General features: G+C 42.8%; 2 protein-coding genes across 4 annotated transcripts; one reads left to right on the top strand and one right to left on the bottom strand.

Moving 5' to 3' along the window:
- Window positions 1–6,295: 6,295 nt before the first annotated feature.
- Window positions 6,296–8,905, bottom strand: LOC132836290 (zinc finger protein 239-like). Its single transcript, XM_060855684.1, has 2 exons — window positions 8,546–8,905; window positions 6,296–8,363 (listed from the first exon to the last, which is right to left on the bottom strand). Exon 2 carries the CDS (start codon window positions 8,023–8,025, stop codon window positions 7,435–7,437), a length of 591 nt encoding a protein of 196 aa, XP_060711667.1. The 5' UTR covers window positions 8,026–8,363; window positions 8,546–8,905; the 3' UTR covers window positions 6,296–7,434.
- LOC132836289 (zinc finger protein 383-like) lies at window positions 8,667–14,715 on the top strand. Of its 3 annotated transcripts, none has more exons than XM_060855683.1 (2): window positions 8,667–8,766; window positions 12,634–14,715. In XM_060855683.1, exon 2 carries the CDS (start codon window positions 12,939–12,941, stop codon window positions 13,695–13,697), a length of 759 nt encoding a protein of 252 aa, XP_060711666.1. In that variant the 5' UTR covers window positions 8,667–8,766; window positions 12,634–12,938; the 3' UTR covers window positions 13,698–14,715. The 3 variants fall into 3 exon arrangements, with proteins under 3 accessions (XP_060711666.1, XP_060711665.1, XP_060711664.1); XM_060855682.1 differs by having other exon boundaries at window positions 8,667–9,906; XM_060855681.1 differs by having other exon boundaries at window positions 8,667–9,999.
- Window positions 14,716–15,980: the final 1,265 nt, after the last annotated feature.

Genomic DNA, 15,980 nt, shown 5'->3' with positions numbered 1-15,980 from the left:
ATGTTCCTGTTAGAGTGAAAGGCAAGACTGACAGATGTGGGGAATGCTGGATCGCAAGAGAAATTAAAGTTTTGATCAATAAAAAGAAGGAAGTATATGTCAGCTATAGACAGCAGAGATAGAGTGAATCCTTCGAAGAGTATAAAGGCAGTAGGAGTATAATTAAGAGAGATAACAGGAGAGCAAAAAGGGAACATGAGATAGCTTTGACAAATAGGGTTAGAAGAATCCAAGGAGATTTTATAAATACATTAAAGACAAAAGGGTAACTAGGGTCCCTCAAAGAGTTAGTAAGTTTGCAGATGACGCCAAAACTGGACAACGAAGAAGGTTACTTTGGATTACAATCGGATCTTGATCAGATGGGCCAACAGGCTGAGGAGTGGCAGAAGGAGTTTAATTTACATAAATATGAGGTGCCTCATTTTGGGAAAGTAATTTTTAGCAGGACTTATACACCGAATGGTAAGGTCCTAGGGAGTGTTGCTGAACAAAGAGATCTTGGAGTGCAAGTTCAAAACTCCTTGAAAGTGGAGTCGCAGGTAGATAGGATAGTGAAGAAGGTGTTTGGTATGCTTTCCTTTATTGGTCAGAGTACTGAGTACAGGAGTTGGGAAGTCATGTTGCAGCTGTACAGGACATTGATTATTGGAATATTGTGTGCAATTCTGGTCTCCTTCCTATCAGAAGGATGTTGTGAAAGTTGAAAGGGTTCAGGAAAGATTTACAAAGATGTTGCCGGGGTTGGAGGCTAGGGACAGGTTGACTAGGCTAGGGCTGTTTTTCCTAGACTGTCTGAGGCTGAGGGGTGACCTTATAGAGGTTTCTAAAATCATGAGGGGCATGGATAGAGTAAAGAGACAAAGTGTTTTCCCTGGGGTGGGGGAGTCCAGAACTAGAGGACATAGGTTTAGGGTAAGAGGGGAAAGATAGAAAAGAGACCTGAGGGACAACTTTTTCATGCAGAGGGTGGTGAGTGTGTGGAATAGGCAGCCTATGCATGGAGCTGCAGGAGATACAAAACAAATATTTGCATCAGTATTTACTGTGGAGAAGGACATGGAAGATACAGAATGTTGGGAAATAGATGACGACATCTTGAAAAATGTCCATATTACAGAGGAGGTAGTGCTGGATGTCTTAAAATGCATAAAGCTGGATAAATCCCCCTAATCTGATCAGGTGTACCCAAGAATTCTGTGGGAAGTTAGGGGAGTGATTGCTGGGCCTCTCGCTGAGATGTTTGTAGCATCGATAGTCACAGGTAGGGTGTTGGAAGACTGGAGGCTGGCTAACGTGGTGCCTCTATTTAAGAAAGGTGTTAAGGAAAAGCCAGGGAATATAGATCAATGAGCCTGACATTGGTGGTGGACAAGCTGTTGGAGGGAAGCTTGAGGGATAGGATTTACATGTATTTGGAAAGGAAAGGACTGCTTAGGGATAGTCTACATGGCTTCGTGCACAGGAAAGCATATCTCACTTACTTGATTGAGTTTTTTGAAGAAGTTATGAAGAGGATTGATGAGGACAGAGCGGTTGACACGAACTATATGGATTTCAGTGAGGCAGTCAATAAGGTTGACTGGTTAGCAAGGTTACATCACAAGGAATGCAGGGAGAACTAACCATTTGGAAACAGAACTGGCTCGAAGGTAGAAGTCAGAGGGTGGTGGTGGAGGGTTACTTTTCAGACTGGAGTCCTGTGACCAGTGGAGTGCCACAAGGATTGGTGCTGGGTCCACTGCTTTTTGTCATTTACCTAAATGATTTGGATTTGAACACACGAGGTACAGTGAGTAAGTTTGCAGATGACACCAAAATTGGAGGTCTAGTGGACAGCAAAGAAGGTTACCTCAGATTACAATGGGATCTTGATCAGGTGGGCCAATGGGCTGAGGAGTGGCGATGGAGTTAAATTTAGATCTATGCAAGGTGCTGCATTTTGGAAGCATAAATGAGGTATGGAGTTATACACTTAATCGTAAGGTCCTAGGGAGTGTTGCTGAACAAAGAGACCTTGGAATGCAGGTTCATCATTTCATGAAAGTGGAGTCGCAGATTGTCAGGATAGTGAAGAAGGTGTTTGGTATGCGTTCCTTTATTGGTCAGACCATTGAATATAGGAATTGGGAGGTCATGTTGTGGGTATACAGGATATTGGTTAGGCTACTTTGGAATACTGCATTCAATTTTGGTCTCTATGTTGTAGGAAGGATGTTGTGAAACTTGAAAGGATACAGAAAAGATTTGCAAGCTTGTTGCCAGGGTTGGAGGATTTGAGCTATAGAGAGAGGCTGAATAGGTTGGGGCTGTTTTCCCTGGAGCGTCTGAGGCTGAGGGATGACTTTATAAAGGTTTATAAAATCATGTGGGGCACGGATAGGCTAAATAGACAAGGTATTTTCCCTGAGTTGGGGGGAGTCCAGAACTAAAGAGCATAGGTTTAGGGTGAGAGGGGAAAGACATAAAAGGGACCTAAGGAACAACTTTTTCACACAGAGGATGGTAGTTGTATAGAATGAGCTGCCAGACGAAGTGGTGGAGGCTGGTACAGTTACAAAAACAAGAACATCTGGATGAGTATATTAATCGGAAGGGTTTAAATTGAGACTGGCCAAATGCTGATAAGTGGTATTAGATTCATTTAGGATATCTGGTCAGCATGGATGGGTTAGACCGAAGGGTCTGTTTCCATGCTGTACATCTCTCTGACTCTACATCTGGCACGCAGGATCATAGTTCAGGTTTTAATAGATTGGAGTCATTGAATCACAGAGATATACAGCATGGAAACAGACCCTTCAGTCCAACTCGTCCATGCCGACCAGATATCCCAACCTAGTCTAGAGCCATTTCCCAGCACCTGGCCCATATCCCTCCAAGCCCTTCTTATTCGTATGCTCATCCAGATGCCTTTTAAATGCTGTAATTGTACCAGCCTCCACCACTTCCTCTGGCAGCTCATTCCATACACGCACCACACTCTGTGTGAAAAAGCTGCTCCTTAGGTTTCTTTTATATCTTTCCCCTCTCATCCTAAACCCATCCCCTCTAGTTCTGGACTCCCCCCACACCAGGGAAAAGACCTTGTCTAGTTATCCTATCCATGTCCTTCATGATCTTATTAATCTCTATCAGGTCACCCAACAGCTTCCGACGATCCAGGGAAAACAGCCCCAGCCTATTCAGTCTCTCCCTATCGCTCAAATTCTCCAACCCTGACAACATCCTTCTAATCTTTTCTGAACCCTTTCAAGTTTCACAATATCTTTCTGATAGGAACGAGACCAGAATTGCACGCAATATTCCAAAAGTGGCCAAACCAATGTCCTGTACAGCTGCAACATGACCTCCCACCTCCTGTACTCAATACTCTGACCAATAAAGTAAAGCATACCAAATGCCTTCTTCACTATCCTAGCTACCTGCGACTCTACTTTCAAGGAACTATGAACCTGCGCTCTAAGGTCTCTTTGTTCAGCAACACTCCCCAGGACCTTACCATTAAGTGTATAAGTCCTGCTCAGATTTACTTTTCCAAAATGCAGCACCTCGTATTTATTTAAATCAAACTCCATCTGCAACTCCTCAGCCCATTGGCCCAAGATGCCATTGTAATCTGAGGTAACCTTCTTCGCTGTCCACCACACCTCCAATTTAGGTGTCATCTGAAACTTACTAGCAATCCCTCCTATGTTCACATCCAAATCATTTATACAAATGATGAAACGTAGTGGATCCAGCACCGATCCTTGAGGCACAGGCCTCCAGTCTGAAAAACAGCCCTTCACCACCATCCTCTGTCTTCTACCTACGAGCCAGCTCTGTATCCAAATGGCTAGTTCTCCCGGTATTCCATGTGATCTAACCAATCCCTCATGGGGAACCTAATCGAATGCCTTACTGAAGTCCATTTAGATCACGTCCATTGTTCTGCCCTCATCAATCCTCTTTGTTACTTCTTCAAAAAACTCAATCAAGTTCATTAGACATGATTTCCCACGCACAAAGCCATGTTAACTCTCGCTAATCAGTCCTTGCCTTTCCAAATCCTGTCCCTCAGGATTCCCTCCAACAACTTGCTCATACACTTTCAGGACATTTCTAAAGAAATTCCTCAGGGTAGATATTTTCAAATTAACCTATTTGGAGACATCTCAATGACTCTATGATGTGTTATGACACAGCCCTGGAGCAGATGGGACTAGCAGCTATTCCTCCTGGCTCAGAGGTAGGGAGACTACCATTGCACCCAAAGAGTCCTTTCCTCAGGTTAATGTCCTCAGCCCAACCATTTTCATCAATGACCTTGTAAGGTCGGAAGTAGGGATGTTCACCCATGATTGCACAATGTTCAGCACCATTCATGACTCCTCCAACATTGAAGTAGTAACCAAATTCATCTTAGTAAAACAAACAAGGGCATGACTGATACAATTAACGGTAGATCGCTGGCTAGTGTTGTAGAACAGAGACCTAGAGGTACAGATACGTAATTCTTACAAATCTCCATCATAGATAGACAGGGTGGTTAAAAGGCATTTACCACACTTGTTTTCACTGCTCAGATCTTTGAGTACAATAGTTGGGACGTCATGTTGAAGTTATACAGGACATTGGTGAGGTCTTCCTGAAGACTGTTACAATTCTGGTCAGCCTGCTATAGGAAGGATATTGTTAAATTGGAGAGGGTTCAGGAAAGATTTAAAGGATGTTACCGGTGTCACAAAGTTGGTGTGCAAAAATGCTAAAATTGTAAAATGGGGGAAAGCATGATGTCATCTCTTTAAGATAAAGTGCTTGTTATGCTACAAGATTTAAAAATGAACGTCTATAGGTAAGCAGCTGTAGATGTTCCATTTAACATAATATATCAAAAAGCCATTCAGTTAGCAGGCCCAAGCAGTATTTTTACCCAGACATCAGTTTAAATTCAGCCAATTAATTTAGAGGTGCACTTGGAGACTAATGACCAATTAAATTCAAATCTGATGGGGTTGACAATCTGAAACCAATCATATTATAAGAATCTGATGTGGCATGAAGGGTATCTAATAGAGGGATTGGACAGACAGGAAGAGCCAACTACCCTCTGAAGGGAAGAGAGAGCAAATTGTTATCGGAGAAAGAACTTCCAGACTCCTATAAGAAAGTTCCATGCCCTCTCTTTGAAAAAAAGCACAATCTATCTATAAATGTAAATCTTTCGTGAATATTCTTGATATGAGAAAATGACTGAGAAGGCATTTTAGACATGAAGAATTCAACACAGAGAGGTGTTCAGAACAGAAGAATTATAACAAAAACATCCACAACAGCAGAATCAGTGGAGTGGAAGAGGAGCAGTCTGGAGGATTCATTCTATGTGTAGAGACTAAGTTTTAACTTATTGTTCTTGTTAACTGGTATAAGTGGGTTTGTGTCACTGAAACAGCATAATTGCTGGAACTTAGTTCAGTAAGGGAATTAGATAATAGTCAGAGAGATTTATTCTGTTTTAATATGTTCTGTTAATTTGTTCACTTTTGGAGTTAGATAAATAAATTGTTAGTTAGAGTGGGTAAAAGGATTCCATTTCATTTAACCACCCCTTTGTAACAGATTCAGAGTAAGAGGTATAGGTTATACCACTTTTCACACTTGTATTATCAGATTCTAAGGTGAGGTGATCTTTTCTGGGTGTTCCAGTTTTAATTATCAGAGGGATGACTACCTCAGCTTCATAATACTGGGGATGGACGTTTAAATTATAAATATAGGCTTGATATGCTGGGTCATTTTTCACTGGAGCATAGGATATTGAGGGTGACATTAGAAGTTTATAAAATTGAGGGGTATAGATAAGAAGAATAGCTAAGGTCTTTTCCCTTGGGTGGCTAAGTTCAAAACAAGAAGGGAATTTTTAAGGCGAGAGGAAAAAGTTTTATAAAGGGGGCAACTTTTTTAAAGAGTGGTGGGCGTGGTTACAGCTACAGCATTTAAAAGACATTTGGAATAAGTACATGAATAGGAGAGGTTTGGAGGGATATCGGCCAAATGCAGGCAAATGGGATTATTTTAGTTTGGGAAACATGGTAGTGTGGACTAATTGGACTGAAAGCTCTGTTTCTGTGCTATGTGACTCTGATTCTAAAAGTAGCTCAACTCCAAATTGTAACTATATGCTTCTACTAATCAAAAGGTTCATTTTCAGAAGGGAGGGATGGGTAATCTTACCTTTAAACATTTACATTTTGACTCAACCGTTTTCTGTTATCAATTTTATACATCAAAAAGACACTATACTTAAACAGACTTCAAGTTGAAACTTCTGAGAGCTTTATTTCAGTTAGCCACACTCCATAGAACTCTCACCCTCTTGATTGTTAGCTTCCTATATTTATACAATTATTAAACACTTTATATATAATGTATACACATCATTGGTTCCTCATTCTAAGTCAATTGTTCGCTCTGCTGCTTCACAGCCTAGGGACGTGGATTTGATTCCACCCTCGAGCGACTGTGTGTGTGAAGTTTGCACATTCTCCTAGTGTCTGTGTGGGTCTTCTCCAGGTGTTCCATGTCCTTCCTTCAACCCCCCCCACCCCCACCCAAAAGTACAAAAATGTGCAAGTTAGATGGATTGGCCATGGGAAAAGCAGGGTTACAGGAATAGGGTAGGGTGGTGGGTCTGGCTGGGATGCTCTTCAGAGGATCAGTGTGGGCCTTGATGGACCGAATGGCCTACTTCCACACTGTAGGGATCTTAATGATTCTATTCAGTCATAGCCATTTTCAGACCATATCAGATGACAGCATCCAGTTCCAATCACCATGCTCCAGTTATAATGTGATCACAGGAAAGTGGTCAGTGGAGTGTTATTAAGAAGTTTGCCAGTACTACAGAGTTTGTGGAGAATGATGGGTTCAGCTCTTTAACTCTGGGAAGATGTGAATACAACCAATAGGGCCTGACATCAGTTTTCCTGTCCATTCATCCTTCTTGAGCAGAGAGAGAGATCAACAACTAATAGATGGCAAATTTAACGTAATTGGAATAGAAGAGATTTGAGAAACATTTTCATTGTGAATGGACTTGTATGCCCAATCACTGCCTGATTGGGCAGGAGAAGCAGAAAGTTTCCTCACATTTGAAAAGTGCTGGATTTACACTTGACCTGTGTCAGGTCACAGAGCAGGAGCTGGAAAGGGAGATTGGGCTGGCACAGACTTGATGGACCATAGGGCTGCCTCATCAGGTAAGTGTTCATTTCCTCCTTCTGGTTAACTAAGGTAAACAGAGTATTGGTTTGCCAGAGAATTGAGGGATATAGGAACAGGCAAAAAGGTCTGATGATTAACCAGGATTATACTGAATTGCAGAATGGTATGGCCCACTCCTGTTTCTCTCTCTCATTTTCGATAACACACTGCAGATTCCAATCCTAGTAGTCAATTGTGAACTCGCTGGTGTGTCAGCAAGTGAGCTGAACGAGCAAATCTCCTCCCACACACAGAGCAGATGAATGGCCTCTCCCCAGTGTGAACCCGCTGGTGGGACCGCAGATTGGATGACTGAGAAAACCCCTTACCACACTCAGAGCAAATGAACACCTTCTCCCCTGTGTGAACCCGTTGGTGTGTTACCAGGTTGGACGACGAAGTGAAGCCCTTCCCACACATAGAGCAGATGTATGGCCTCTCCCCAGTGTGAACTCTTTGGTGTTGAATGAGGTGAGATGATTGTCTGAATCTCTTCTCACAGCGAGAGCAACCAAACGGTCTCTCATCACTGTGAACAAGCTGATGTTTAATTAGATCTGGTGAGATTTTAAAGCAGTTCCCACAGTCAAAGCATTTAAAAGGCCTCTCATCGGTGTGAACCCGCCGGTGTAACTGAAGGCTGGATGACAGTGTGAATCCCCTTCCACACTCAGAACATGTAAACGGCCTCTCTCCAGTGTGACTGCGCCGATGAGCTTCCAGCTGGGACGGAGAACTGAATCCCTTCCCACAGTCTGCACATTTCCATGGTTTCTCCATAGTGTCAGTGTTGCTTCACGTTGAATGATCTGTTGAAGGCTGGACCACACAGAACACCTGTACTAATGTCTTCCTGCTGTGAATATAATGTTGCTTCAGGATTTCCACAGTCGGCACACTCACTCGGCTGTGAGCATCTCTGTGTTTTCCCAGTCACAGTGATATTAGAAAACACTTCCCACACAACAAGACCAGAAAAACACTTCTCTTCCCACATTCAAAGACAGGTGATATTCAGGCCCTGAGGAATCGAGTAGTTCTGTCTCTAGTTGTAGCTCTGATCCTGTAGCTACGCTCAATTTGAGTTTCCTGTCTGTACATCATGCTTTTCTAATATCCTGTAAAAGGAAGAGTGTTAGTGTCAATATCAATCCAGGATAGAAGTAAAGAACAGAAGGTTCCACCTTCTGTGAAACATTCTTTCCCCTCATTTCCAACACACGTGGTCAAGTGAAACTAAAAGAACCAAAAACGAACTACCCTAACAAGAGTAGCAAATGTTCGGGAACATTCAGCCCACCTGCTAGTTCCCATCCAGCCGAACACAATCCTGGTTTGGTGAGTGAGGTTCAATGCCAAGCACTAGGACCTGGTTGAGAAACAAGCTGCGAGGCCCCACCCACCCCTCACGTCCCCAGAAGACTTGCGCATGCGTTCTGTTCCCGCTGAACAAAGATGGCTGCCGTTCATCGGGGCGTTTGCTTGGTCAAAGACTCGGATCGGAAAACACGAGACCTGCAGGTTCGTATTCAAGGAGTCAGGCATTCCCCAAGTATTTAGGAACCCTCCCCGCCCAGCCGCCGACTCCGTGGCTCCCTCCGCGAATCCGCATCTTTATCGGCCTCAGACCCAACGAACATCGCTCACACGTCACCGTCGATCGCCCTGCGCATGCTCCAAAGGCTGTTCCGTAGTGCGCATGTGTACTGCTTTCCTATAATGTAGACAGATGAGATGCTCCATCGCATTGTATGCCGGGTATTTACGCCACCATTGAGCATCCGTTTTACACACTGCCACTTGTTTTGCTACTAAGTGGAGAACTCTCTGGGGGAAGTAACGTAAGGGACAGGCACTCAATAAAACACATGTTATACAGAAAACCAAGTGTACAGACTCTCCATTATCCATTAGGCAGAATGGTATTTGGAATTGGTGGGAAATTGACAGCAACAACAACGGAATCCAAACATAGATGAGTGACTGACTTAATTTTTCCAGTAAGTTGTGGTTAAGACAACAATATTGAGTCTGCTTTGGTTTGTGTAATTTGATTTATTCTGCTGACGTTCATTAACAATGGGCAATTCCTGGAAATAGGCTGCAGAACTGTTCTTTAGCAGTCACTACGGAATGTGCATGTCACTCGCAATGCCAACATTTATTGCTATTTTTAACTGCTCATTGGTATCCACCTTCTAGAAAATTGACCAGGTATGTTATGTCCACAAAAAGCAGAACAAATCCACCTGACCAGTTACCACCCTTACTGTATGGCATCAAGAAAGTTGCACGTGGGGTCTCTGACAGTGCTTTGAAGTGGTATTTGCAAATGAATAACCAGCTCACTGATACGCAGTTTGGGTTCCACCAAAACAGAGCTTTTGATCTCATTATGAACATGGTTCAAAGATGGATAAAAGCATTGACATCAAGAGGAGAGCTGAGAGATTGACTACTCCTAGCATCAAGAGAATATTTGACTGAGTATGACAAATGGCAAGTACCATCTTCACCATAAATTTCCAGCCAATAGCCACCTTCACCAAAGGAGGTTCAAACTATCGAAGTTCAATCACATTCACCATCATTTTCAATATCCTATGGCTTACAATTGATCAGATACTGAAGTGGACCAGCCAAGCATTGCTACACGAATAGGTCAGAGACTATGAATTCTATGGGAAATAATTCACTTCTTGACTTCTCAAAGCGTGTCCACCGTCCACAAGACGTACATCAGAAGTTGCCTGGGTGGGTGCAACTCCAACAACACTTGAGATTTGAGACCGTCCAAGATAAAGCAGCCCACTCACTTGACGCTCCATCCACCAGCATGAGTAGTCACTCTTTTTCGCTGGACACTGCCTCTTCTATCGGCAGGAACATGGGGCTTCTTCACATCACAATATGTGAACATTTCACTGATCCCTTTATTTTCCTAGTTTAAATTAAGAAAGACTTCAATGTTAACTATTATCTTATTTATTTTTCTACTTATTCTATGAAGTAATGCTTAACTTTTTGACTCTGTTTCTCTTACTAATTTGTACCTAAGATGGCACCTTGTGATTTATATACTTTTGATTATACTCCTGTTCTTCTTACTTGAGTACGTGTAACAATAACATCTAAATCAAATCTAAAAATATATAAATCTAATATGAGAGGACATGTCAGGGGAGGAAGTTCATAGGAGGTTGTGAGACACAGGCTTTTTTATACAGAGTGTGGTAGGAATCTGGAGCGCACTGTCAGGGGTTGTCATAGAGGCAGATACATTGGGGGTGTTTAAGGATTTTTAGATAAGAAGATGAATAAGCAAGGAATAGAATGATATGGACCATGGGCTGACAAAAGGGATTAGTTTAATTTGGTGTCATGTTTGGCACAACATCATGTGCTGAAACATCTGTTCCTGTGCTTTTTTGTTCTATGTTAACATCCCAGGGAGGTTAAAGGATATTAACATCTTTATAATTCCATAAACCGTCTGCCCCAGTGTTTGTGAGACTCTCTTAACTTTATATTTTATTAATGGTGTCACTAGAGAATGTAAAATGGATAGAATCATTAGATTAACCTTTTACCAGTTACATAAGAGGGTGTAGGTGAAGGGGCAATAAATAAGGTTACATTTGGAGCTCTGATGAGGCTTCTGATCTCTAGTCAGGCAGCAAGTCCTAGGAGGTGGGTGGACAGGCTTCAGAAACACCTAATGTAGCCCGCAAACCCGAACTAAGAACCTGCAGGTACCACATTTACGTTCTGGGGCTGCTTTTTTCATGACAACAGGTCTAAATTAATAGCACTCATTTTCATTCGGTGGGAACGGGTCATCAATATGGCCAACTTGTGGATGCAAAAGAATGCAAACAGACTTCTGGGTCCCTGTGACCAGTAGAGAAAATGAGTTATAGAGTCATAGAGATGTACAATATGGAAACAGACCCTTCAGTCCAACCCATCCATGCCGACCAGATATCCCAACCCAATCTAGTCCCACCTGCCTGCACCCGGCCCATATTCCTCCAAACCCTTCCTTTTCATATACCCATCCAAATGCCTCTTAAATGTTGCAATTGTACCAGCCTCCACCACACCCTCTGGCAGCTCATTCCATACACCTACCACCCTCTGTGTGAAAACGTTGTCCCTTAGGTCTCTTTTATATCTTTCCCCTCTCACCCTAAACCTATGCCCTCTAGTTATGGACTCCCTGACCCCAGGGAAAAGACTTTTTCTATTTATCCTATCCATGCCCCTCATAATTTTGTAAACCTCTATAAGGTCACCCCTCAGCCTCTGACGCTCCAGGGAAAACAGCCCCAGCCTGTTCAGCCTCTCCCTAAAGCTCACATACTCCAACCCTGGCAACATCCTTGTAAATCTTTTCTGAACCCTTTCAAGTTTCACAACATCTTGCTACTCATTCATTTCATTCTCACTCTGCACTGATGCTAGAGAACTGAACCCAGCCAGTGTAGAAGGAAGGATAAAAACTAGAAGCAGATTCATGGAAAGAGAGACAGAGTTAATATTTCAGATTGATGTTAACCCTTCATCAGAGTTTAGGTGCTCCCAGCTTAAATCAAGAATCCCAGACTATTGCCAATGGCGATGAGAAACATCACCTTGAGTTTAGCTATTCTGATGTGCCAGATTGCCAAACCCTCCCACCACCCACCTCCAGAACATTATAATGATATTTTTAAAAAGCATTTCATAAGATATCTCTTATCCATTATCCATCCCCAAATTTTGAATCGTTAAGGGAATCCAGTGTTCAGGGGCAAAGGCAGGAAAAGAGAGTTTAGGATTATCATATCAGATGTGGTCTCACTAAATGGGTGGCACGGTGGCTCAGTGGTTAGCATTGCTGCCTCACAGCATTGGGGACCTGGGTTCAATTCCCGCCACGGGCAACTGTGTGTGGAGTTTGCATGTTCTCCCCATGTCTGCGTGAGATTCCTATGGGTGCTCCCACAGTCCAAAGATGTGCAGGTTAGATGAATTGGCTGTGCTAAATTGCCAGTAGTGTTAGGTGCATTAGACAGGGGATGAATGTAGGGGAATGGGTCTACTCTACGGAAGGTTGATGTGGACTTGTTGGGGCTGAAGGACCTATTTCCACACTGTGGGGTATCTAATCTAAATGGCAAAGCAGACTTGATGAGTTGAATGGCCTATTTCTACTCTTACTCTTATGCAGGAAAGAAGTAGTGATGGATTATGACTTCAGCCCAGGCAAGAGGAAGAATGTGGAGGCCAGGGATTTACAACTTCAGGCAAACAAGAAAGGAAAATTAATCCACAGGAATTAGAATTGCTTGTTACAAATTCCTATCTTGGACTGACAGTAATGGCTTTTCTAATTTCCCTTTGTAGGGTGTTAGAAGAGGAGGATAAACTATACATCCATATTAGACAGTTATTTGAAACATCAGGACCAGAATATCATTATCCTTTGAACGTGGAAGAAAAGGTATTTTTGTTTGGGAAAAGGTTTCAAACATCAGTGTGACTGAAAACGTGCTGAGTGAGCATGCTTTGGTGAAGTGACTGTGGTAAAAGCTTTAACCAGTTACACAGTGTGTAAGAAACATTGCATCATTCAATGCGCGGAGATGCCTGTATGTGGAGGACGATCCAACTGACTATCCAATCTGAAAAGTCACAAGTGCACCCATGCCATGGAGAAACCGTGGAAGTGTGGGAACTGTGGGAAGGGATTCAGCTGTCCATCTCACCTGGAAACTCATCTACGTACTCACACTGGGGAGAGACCGTTCATCTGCTCTCTGTGTGGGAAGGGATTCACTCAGCCATCTAGCCTAGTGTCACACCAGCGAATTCACACTGATGAGAAACCCTTTAAATGTTCTGAGTGTGGGAGAAGCTTTAAGAGCTCTGGGTGTTTAATTCAACATCAGCGACTTCACACGGAGGAGAGGCCATTCGTCTGTGGCAAATGCAGCAAGAGGTTCAGGACTTCATCTCAACTCTCAAAGCACCTACGTGTGCACACAGGAGAAAGACCATTCACTTGCTCACAGTGTGGGAAGAGGTTCAGGTGTTCATCTAATCTGACTGAACATCTGCGTGTTCATACTGGAGAGAGACCGTTTGTCTGCTCTGAGTGTGGAAAGGGATTTACTTGTTCATCCCACCTGACAGAGCACAAGCGGGTTCACACTGGGGAGAAGCCATTTGTCTGCTCCATGTGCGGGAAGGGATTCACCACGTCATCCCAGCATCTCACACACCAGGCTGTTCACAGTGGGGAGAGACCATTCTCCTGCTGCTTGTGTGGGAAGGGATTCAGTCGTTTATCCACACTGCAAAGACATCAACGCATTCACACTGGAGAGAAACCGTTCCCCTGCTCCCAGTGTGGAAAGGGATTCACTCAGTCATCCCACCTGCTGAGACACCAGCAAGTTCACAAGTGACTCCAGGAGTTAGGATTCTCCTGCTTTTGCTGCTGTTTGTACAGTCTGAGACGTGACTGTGTTTGTTTTTGCAGTATTCTGACTTCCTGCACTTGGGGCTTGTTGTCCAATAAATTATATTTGTCTCTAATGTCATATGCCAACTGTCCAGAATAGAGAACAATTGCCCTCTTATTGACTACTCCACTTTTGGGATAGAAAGCTGGCAAATGTCCTGTAGCTTCCTATGATCATGGATAGATGGGGGTGAATGCACTGCTTGTGATTTCCCAAATTTCTGTAAATCCTGGGACAGAAGCAATGTATTTATTTGAGTATTTTTGCATGAGCTGTGGACATTTCTGGTTAGGCCAGCATTTGTTACCCATTCTGAATAGCCTTGACACTCTCAGCTTTTTTTTTGTTCCTTGATGGATCGAGGGTGTCTCTGGCTAGGCTTGCATTTATTGCCCATCCCTAATTGCCCAGAGGGCAGTTAAGAGTCAACCATATTGCTGTGGGTCTGGAGTCACGTGTTGGCCAGACCAGGTTAGGCTGGCAGTTTCCCTCCCTATAGGGCATTAGTGAGCTTTTAATGACAATCGACAATGGCTTCATGATCATCATTAGACTCTTAATTCCAGATTTTTATTGAATCAAATTCCACCATCTGTGGTGGGATTTGAATCCTAGTCCCCAGGACATTACCTGTGTCTTCAGATTAACAATCTAACGATAATACCATCAAGATGTTGCCTCTGCATTTCACAGGGCAGTTAAGAGTCAACCACATTGCTGCAGGTCTGGAGTCACATGCAGGCCAGACTAGATAAGAATGGCAGATTTTCTTTGCTAAAGGATATAAGTGAACCAGATAGTTTTTCACGGCAGTTGACAATATGATTAATATTGACTCCCATTTGGGTTGCTTTTAATTCCAGATTGTTTGATTGAATTCAAATTTCACGATCTGCAAATGTGGGATTTGAACACACGGATCACAAAATATTGACCAGGGGCCCATATTACCATCCCACTGACATTGTCTCCATGCCACCAGTATGGGGGTGTGGGGGGGGAGTGGGGGGGGGGGTGTTGGCTGAGTGACATTGTCATTGCATTAATCCATAAATTCAGCTAATGTTTTGGGGACTTAGATCCAGATTCCACACGTGGTGGAATTTGAATTCGATGTAAAAAAAGAAACTGGAATTAACAATCTACTGAAAACCGTTGTTGATTATTGGATGATTCATTGATTGTTCACATGATTCATTCCAGAAATAAAACCCCTTTTTATGAGGAGAGATTGGGCAGTTTAGGCCTATAATCTCAAGAGAATGAGAGGAGATCTAATTGAGGTATATAAGATGCTAAAGGGGATTGACACAGAGAAGGTGTTTCCTTTTGTGGGGCAATCTACAATTATCACAATTTTAGAGAAAAGGTTAGCAGATTTAAAACAGAGATGAGGAGGAATCACTTCTCTCAAAGCGTTGTGAATCTGTAGAATTTGTTCACCCAAAGTGTGGTGGAAGCTGTGACATTTGATAATATTAAGGAGGAGATAGACAGATTTTTAATTAGTAATGAGTTGAAGAATAATAGAGAGTGGGCAAGGACGTGAAAGTGGGGCTGTGCTGAGATCAGCCACAATTGTATTAAATATTGGTTCAGGCTCGAGAGGGGCTGAGATGCTTGTTCCCACCCCTTGCTCTTCAATTCTTATGTTCTCACCAATCTCTGATGTTGAACTACAAATCCACCCAGAATTGAAATCCATTTCCAACAGTCTCAAATGTGAAATGATGGAGATTTCTCAGGATTAAAAAAACTTTATATTCAACATTGCACAGTCGTCTACAAAGTCAGAACTTGGAGTAAAACCCCTGTACAAACAGATATAGCAGCAGTTACTCAACTGTTTGGAGATGATGTGTTGCCTTGATTTTAAATATTCCACTGCTGGAGCCTGATTATAAGTTTTTTTACAGTTGATTTATTCAAGCAATGCAAGGGGAGATCTATCTCAGTTACTAGACTGAAGCTAAACTGTGAAGCGTACAGAGAGTTGATTTATGCTTATATGCTTAGCATCTCATTATCCATATCCCAATCTTCCTTCATACACAACAAACACAGAAATTGCTGGAGAAGCTCAGCAGGTCTGGCAGCATGTACTGGGAAAACAAACTTGATGTTTCAAATCCAGTGACCCTCCATCACAATGAGAAGCAGCAAGAAAAGTCGGTATATATGCTGATGACTTGGTAGCAGTGTTGGAAGATGTGGTGTTGGGAAGTG

This window comes from Hemiscyllium ocellatum, chromosome 46, assembly GCF_020745735.1.
Source record: "Hemiscyllium ocellatum isolate sHemOce1 chromosome 46, sHemOce1.pat.X.cur, whole genome shotgun sequence".
NCBI classification, from domain to species: Eukaryota; Metazoa; Chordata; class Chondrichthyes; order Orectolobiformes; family Hemiscylliidae; genus Hemiscyllium; species Hemiscyllium ocellatum.
This window is presented reverse-complemented; position numbering and strand designations above follow the sequence as displayed.